Source organism: Phaseolus vulgaris, chromosome 7 (assembly GCF_000499845.2).
Source record: "Phaseolus vulgaris cultivar G19833 chromosome 7, P. vulgaris v2.0, whole genome shotgun sequence".
NCBI classification, from domain to species: domain Eukaryota; kingdom Viridiplantae; phylum Streptophyta; class Magnoliopsida; order Fabales; family Fabaceae; genus Phaseolus; species Phaseolus vulgaris.
The window spans coordinates 296,995-304,701 of NC_023753.2; the positions used below are offsets into that span (position 1 = coordinate 296,995).

General features: G+C 32.9%; 1 protein-coding gene across 3 annotated transcripts; it reads right to left on the reverse strand.

Annotated features, from left to right (window-relative positions):
* Positions 1 to 318: 318 nt before the first annotated feature.
* LOC137828655 (uncharacterized) lies at positions 319 to 6,913 on the reverse strand. Of its 3 annotated transcripts, none has more exons than XM_068635318.1 (11): positions 6,655 to 6,913; positions 6,107 to 6,567; positions 5,941 to 6,019; positions 5,762 to 5,856; positions 4,616 to 4,720; positions 4,426 to 4,505; positions 1,601 to 1,691; positions 1,406 to 1,513; positions 1,079 to 1,165; positions 763 to 831; positions 319 to 626 (listed from the first exon to the last, which is right to left on the reverse strand). In XM_068635318.1, exons 2-11 carry the CDS (start codon positions 6,320 to 6,322, stop codon positions 495 to 497), a joined length of 1,062 nt encoding a protein of 353 aa, XP_068491419.1. In that variant the 5' UTR covers positions 6,323 to 6,567; positions 6,655 to 6,913; the 3' UTR covers positions 319 to 494. The 3 variants fall into 3 exon arrangements, with proteins under 3 accessions (XP_068491419.1, XP_068491421.1, XP_068491420.1); XM_068635320.1 differs by having other exon boundaries at positions 6,107 to 6,591; positions 6,655 to 6,729; XM_068635319.1 differs by lacking the exon at positions 6,655 to 6,913 and having other exon boundaries at positions 6,107 to 6,619.
* Between the last annotated feature and the right edge of the window lie 794 nt (positions 6,914 to 7,707).

The window sequence follows — 7,707 nt, forward strand, 5'->3', positions numbered from 1 at the left end:
AATGTCCCCAATTGCATTTTGATGGTACAAAACCGTTTGAAAAGGAAATAGTACTCATTTATTTAATTAAATTTTAAAAAATTATATTGGACCAAAAAAAATATAAATATAAATTGATATACATTTTAGGGACATGATAAAATGGCATGATCCGGATGCAATAAAAAAGAGCAATTTAGAAAGCCCTACAATTGGTTAGTTTAAATTTTGGTAATAATTTGCATGGACTCAACTAGGTACGTACTTAATAGATATTGGAAGTGTTACGTGGTCAACCCAGAGACATTGGAAGAAACAAGGCATTCTAACACGAAAAGGTGGACAACAGAAATCGTAGGATAGTTTCGATTAATCCAAATTTATGTTTATGCTCAAACTCGTTAAAGATGATTGAAGCTACAAGAAGCCAAAATTATAAGCAGCTTGCACTGTGGTCAAAACTGAAAGAGTGCAAAAAATCCTGATCCTATTAAAGCTGAAAAAGTGACAATTTGTTAATTCAACCTCTGCTTACTCTTGCTTCTTCTCATCTTTGCCTTAAATCTTGATTTCACCATCAGAGTCTGTACTGTATTTGCAAAGTTCCCAACAGCCATTAAGACCAACAGAACACCGCAAAATATTACCTGTCCAAGCGTTTCTATCATTGTAAGTCTAAGGCTAATATGTGCAAAAAATATTATTGGATTCATTTGCTTCTGTTCCACTCAATAAATTGATGTACAAAGTGAAGTAAGAAAGCAAACACAGACAAACAAGTACCTGCCACTCAGAAACATCCCCAACAACTGCAGTCCTGAGCAACAAAAGTCCAACATATGCCTCAAATCCCTGAACCAAGATAAGATAGGACCACAAATATATTCCATAAGTCTCTCAAACCTCTGCTATGTTCAGGTCAATTACTTTCAGAATGTGAATAAAAAGACAATTGCCGTTTTAAAGCAAATTAACACAATATTTGCTTCCCAAATAATCATCTGTCACACAACACAATATAAATCATGAACATTATACGAACATTAATATCAAACGGGAATATAACAAATGTTGACATATATCATAGCAACCATGTTACCTGCAACGTGAAGAGTATGGGACACAACAACCACAGTTGGCCGTCCACACCAGCTGTTTCCCCCCACACAACATCCATCCTCTTAGCCTAAAATAAGAAAAACACAGATCAAAACTATAAAACTCTTTGATTTAACTACAAAACTAATGCAACAGGGAAGTTTTAATCTTATGATTGCAAACAAATTTGTGAAGTTATGACATCAAATAGTGAGTCAAACAGGTTAAAGGATTAGGCAGGATGATCGAGAGTTTGTGTGATGGCGGGTAAAATATAACTACAATAGGAAAGGAAAAACACAAGATATAGTATTTCCAACTTTGGCACCTTTCCCAGTGCAATACGAGTGTAAAGTCTTTGACGTTGATATCTATTTTGCAAAAGCATAGCAACTCCTTGCATCATAGCCCACTGTAAGAAAAGTTGTACACCTCTCTACATGCATAATTGAGACATAAATAATAGTTACATAACGATTAAGTAAAAGGAAGAAAAAACTATGCACTGGCGTAGGAGACTAACCTGCTTTTTTGCACAATCTGGCTGTCCTTTAATCTCCCAAGTGAGACTTACGAGGGCCATTATCATAGCACAATAATGATGATATATCCACCTGTAACCGTACAATAAGTTTTATTGCTAAAAGATTTTCTCCCATGTAAACCAATCTTAACACTCCACCCTCCCCAAAATGTTATGTAAGAGTGACAATATTAGCACGCAAACTAAATATGCCTCTCCCCTTTAAAAGAAATTATTAAGAAATTGAAGATATCATCTTTAGAGAAAATGTCAAAGAAAAAATTACTACATCAAGTGTTATAATTAATTGCATTGTGAAAAACTAAGCTAAGAAAAGTCTGTCCTACAAAATATAAGAAAGAATAAACCACAGAAAATCTGGCACTTGCAGCATTCAAAACCAAACACCAACCAAAATAACAGTTCTGGAACACTATTTTCTGTTAACCAGCAAAACCTCAAAAAGCGGCTTCAGGAAAATGACCTTTAAGTCAGATGTACATATCCAGCACTCAATAGTGCAAACAATTAATTTATCTCTACTATTGACAAGCTACCTGACAACACATTCCAATAACACTACAAATTTCAATGGAAAGTACCTTCAGATGCCTACACATGCGTCAAATAATCAGTGTTAGAGGAAGTCACTCAAGTGAGAACACCAGACTTGATTATTTGGAGAAATGAGAGCAATTAATATAAACCATTACATTCTATTTGAGTGGTCAAGAATCAAGAAAAAATAAATGCATTTAACTTTTTACGTGATGTGACTACTAATTAACATCACACTCTTGTTTACATTATACACATATATATAGATATATGGAGAAATCAAATTGTACCGGTGTCAATAACTCTGTTAATTTTGTTGATCCAACAGTTAAATTATAATTTCATATCATCATGATTATTCATGTTAAATTTTGTTAAAATTGAACGACAATAACAGGGTGATTAAATGATTCATATTCTGGTATATTTTGAAAAGTAAACATTATATCGATTTTTATTTATATAAACAAATCAAATAATTTTATATTATATAAATTTTTTATATCGTATCTATGTTAAAGGAACTTTAATCTAAACGTGAGTTTTGAGAAACATTCTCCAATTGCGTGAGAGAGAGATATCAAATTATACCGATATAACTTCTATCAAATGTTATACCGTAAATAACTTTATATTCATGTTGAATTTTGTCAATCCAACTGTAAGTTATAGTTTCATATCATCATGATTATCCGTGACAAATTTTGTTAAAACTGAACAATAACAACAAAGTGATCAAGTGATTATTTTAGTATATTTTGTTGAATACTAAACATTACTTCAATTTTGATCTACATAAGCGAGGTATCACATAATTTATATGAACATAAAATATTGTATATATGATAATAAAATTGAACATCATATTTTAGTATAATTTGATATATTCGTGATTATCCTTGACAAATTTTGTTGAAATTGAACAAGAAGATGACTAAATGATTCATATTTTAGTATATTTTTTGAAAAATAAGCCTTGCACCAATCTTGGTCTTTATAAATGAGGCATAATATAATTTTAGCTTAGCATAAAATTTTATATATGATCTCTGTTAATGAAACGTTTAATCTAACAGATAGTTTTGAAGGAAATAAAACATGATCCAAACAAAAGATATTGTACAATGTAACATTTGAAAAAAGTTACACCAGTGTAATTTGATCTCTCTCCATATATGTGTGCGTATGTGTATATATATATGTATGTATGTATATCACTGTATTTATGTATATTATTTGAATGTGTTCCCTATTTTGGGGGATATCTCCTGTTTAGGGATCCATCTTTTGTCTATTATCAGGATTTATTTATATTGTTTCTTATTTTCCTGCTTTGCTAATATCAGCAATTGTGTACACAATCTATGTATAATTAGTTATGCTAAGCATTTCCTCAAGCATCTAGCCAGTCCTTATGTTGGGTCACCCATAGATGTATTGTTCTAGGTGTGAAGGGTGCGTTAAGATTCACATCAAGTAGGAAGGTATAAACTTCCCTCGTTTAGCTAACTTCTAGGGTTACGTTATCCCTAATCCCTTTCAAATATGGTATTCAAACCTCTGAGGTCAAGTGGGGTAAATTTCAAACCTTGTGCCCCATTTTAATAAAAAATTGAATTCCAAAACAAGATAGGTGGATGTGTACATTATCCACACTTTAAGCCCTCTGTGGGAGCTGTGCTAGAGATGTAAAACCATTCATGTATCCTTACCTAATAGCTTAAGTTAGGAATAGTTGGTTCATGTACACATTGCAAGGCAAGCACAATAGCACATGATGAAAATACTGTAAAAGAACCAAAAAATGAATCCCTAACAAAAGTTCTCTTAAGAATGAAATGGAATCGTACTACTGTAGTACCTTCCAAAGAAAGAAAAGAAAAGAGTGGTGAAGAGATGAATTAAGTAGAATAAACCCAACTGTAACATCCACAGCCACACTAATAAAACCATATTTGCTCTTTATCAGCTAACTACCTTCACACCAGGGCAACTTTTATGACTCAATATTCCTAAAGCTTAATCCTTCCTCTCTAATAGACTTGTGGATTACACACACAGCCCAACCAATTAAATAACGTCTTCTACTATCTACGATAGCACAGCCAAGTTGCAGAGTATGAAGGGTAGAATAATAATCTATAATAAAAGTAATACAGTTTTCAGTCATTTGATTAAAGAAGAACAAAGCAACGAGCATGAAGCCAAAAACCCAATACCCATTAATTAACTATGATGCAAGCAAACATTGGGTTTAATGACTATACCAAGGACGAATATCACTTCCGTTGACTCTCAATATGTTCTCTCGCAATGCCAAACCAGTGTAAAGGAATAGCAGCCAGGCCTGATCATGACAATAATTATACTCAATGACAGGTTACCAACAAATATTTCATCATGTAAGCAGGTAAATACTAACATGACATCAAACAAGCACGATTTTAAAGAAAATACCTGGTACATCTGAACAGGAAAAGTTGGCAAGCATCCAGCCCAAACCCAAGATCTTAGAATAAGCAGGGTTGACGGAAAAAGCAAGAAAAGCAGGGCAGTTCTATCCTGAACAAAAGAAGTGTCATTTTCATAAATGTTAAACATTTCTTCTACATGGCAACAGGTGTTTGTGTGGAGCATGTCAGTAAAAGGCAGGATTTCAATGTGCAGAGCAAAAAGTTGTGTTTTGAACTATTGTGATGATGCAACCTTTAATGCTGATTTTGTGAACTTTGCTTCCCATCCCCACCCCAATTAATCTTGTGCCTCCTCACTTGTTCGAGCTTTACCATTTCCCAGCAAATCCACTGTCATATTGTGCTTTTGCCAGCAACTCCTGTTCCGTCCAATCTCAGTTCTCAAGGTTTTCATAAGGCTTGAGAGTGCTCTCCAAGACTTCGTATTTTATTTTTGTCCTCCTTGAGTTAAACTTATTTAAAATTTAATGCTGTACTCTCCGTGCTCCTTGACCTTCGTAGTTAATTAATGTGAACAATTAATGAGTATTTCTTCAATGTTGGGTAATGTTTAAGATTTTGAGTATTTATATGATTGTGGTACAAATTATTTATATCTTATATACATAATCTTTTGTATGGCGCTCATCAACCTATTCTCTATCCTGTTTCAGGGAAGGCCACCCCACACCACTATCTGGGACCAACAACTATAGCTCACAGATTTACCCAATTTGAAGTCAACCATGTTATTTCACGCAACACCTTTTCTTTCTTTTTTACAATAGTCATTTTAATGTGCAGAAACTCTGCAAGGATAAATAAAAGAATTGTAAACAAAAATACGAAATCAATCAAGCATGCAATCTCACACAACCACAAGACAAAATTCGGCATCCTCAGCAAAAGGTGAATCAAGGACATTAAATGAGAACGATAGGAAAAACACAACTGCGTGGGAAAATCCTACAGCACAAAACAACACAAAGCGTGGTCTAGAACTGCAAACATTTTTTTACATAACCATGTAACTGCGTGAAACAAGTAGGCAAACGGCAAATGTTCACGACAAGAAACGGTTCATGAGGAGAAAGAGAGTGGAATACGTGTATATATATATATATAGATATATTTATATTCATATTTATACCCTGTAACTGTTGTATTCTTCTTTGACCTTGAGCTGAACATCCTTCCTGGAGGCACGAACGTTGATAGGTCCTAGAAACATCCTCAAAAAGCCTCCTGAAGCAATTGAATTCGAATCGATAACACAAATCGCATTACACACAAAAAAATGCATTGATTACAAATACGGACAAAAGTAACCTTGTGCATGGCCAGGGAGAAGCGAAGAAGCTTCACTGTCGACGATGATGCATCTCGCTCTGTGCAAATCTTCATCCAACTGCAACCAAACAAAGAGATCCATTAAATGAAGCAATTGAATTGCGGAATTAAAAAAAGAGAGAGAGTGTATCAATTATTAACTAACCTTATCGGCTAAAGACGGAGCGATGAGTTTGTTGGAGAGAAGAGAATCGAGAGAGGAACGGAGCGAGTGGATTCTGGAATCGACGCGCCGAACACGCTGCCGGAGAGGCTCCTCGTCGGAGGAAGTTTTGGAGATGTGCGCCGCAACTGCTTCCTGAACCTCCTTCGCTTCTTCGATCACGCTCGTCACTGATTCCTCAATCGACGATTCCTCCATTGCTACCACCAGCGCACACGCACACGCACACGCTCACGCTCACGCACCCACTCTCACTGATACTGACACTGATTCACACACACACGCAACGCAACAAACTACTTCACACCAATCCAATCTTACATTTTCCCTTTTTATTATTCTTAACTAATAACCCTCACCACTTCAACCGATTAAAACCTAATTATATATCCAAATGCTTCAATTCAAGCAACGTTCCCTATTCCAATTTTTCTTAATCCTCACTGCAAAAAAATAGCACACGATTTCTACACATCTTTTTAAACAATAATAACTAAATTTAATAAAAATGACTGATTAATTAATTAAACCTTTCTCGTGACACTGTTTTCTTTTGGAACTGCTTTTTCCTCCTCCGTGCCTTTTCACTTCCTTCGATTTTGTTTTATATAATTTATTTTTGTGGATGTGGTTACCTTCTTCATTTTGCTTCCTAAACCAGATCAAACTACTGCAAAATACAGATCAAACTCGAATGAAAATAATAATAATCACCGAAATAATTTTTTAATTACTTCCTGAAAATAATAATAATAATTTGTTTTAGGATAAAATATTTTAAATTCAAATACATAATCCATGAGTGCTTCCTACATAATTATACTAATGAAAATAATCATTTTCAATTTTAAAGGGAAAAAAAATTAAAACGCTTTTATTTAAAAAGACTAGAAATATATTTAAATTGTTATTTGTATGGGGACTACTTTCATTTGTCTTGTTATCTTTATTTTTTTTTATTAAATTGTTGTTTAGGTTATATGAATTTGATCGAGCTTCACGTGTTTTTTTTTCTTTTCTTTTATGCTATTTTTTATGTAATGATAAAATTAAAAAGAAAATGTTATCTACAAAAAATTATAGTATTTAGAATTTAGTATCTATCATTCAATTTGAACCAATATACATGTAGGTTTAAAGTGAATAGCATAGATATATGCTTGTATGAATATTATAATATAATTAATTTTAATAGTTAACTATATACTCTCCTATAACTCTAAATTATGTTGTCTCCTTTTATGTCAAGATCAATTAAATAGATCATCATTAATAATTGCAGTTTTCTAAAAAAAATGTTCGAAATAGTTTTGTTAAGTCATGATTAATTATATATATTAAAAATATTCACAAGTACAAAGTAAAAAAAATACTAAAATTGATATTTTCTTGGGAGATTTGTACAAAGTTTTATTTTTTAGGGTCAAGTTCGACAAATAACATAACTAGGTTTTTAAAATACATTATTAATGTAAAGAATTTATCAATTTTACTAATAATTAATATCTAAAAATGATTAAATTTAAATTTGATTTTGTGTTGTTTAATAAATGTTTATCGCATTGCACAAAGTAATTTTTTTG

Bases quoted from the DNA above. Each gene is read 5' to 3' on its own strand.
- LOC137828655 (XM_068635318.1), bottom strand. From the start codon at position 6,322: ATGGAGGAATCGTCGATTGAGGAATCAGTGACGAGCGTGATCGAAGAA. The intron at 832-1,078 runs GTAACATGGTTG...ATCTTGGTTCAG, and splicing joins CCATACTCTTCACGTTGCAG to GGATTTGAGGCATATGTTGG. The intron at 627-762 runs GTACTTGTTTGT...ACGCTTGGACAG, and splicing joins GGGATGTTTCTGAGTGGCAG to GTAATATTTTGCGGTGTTCT.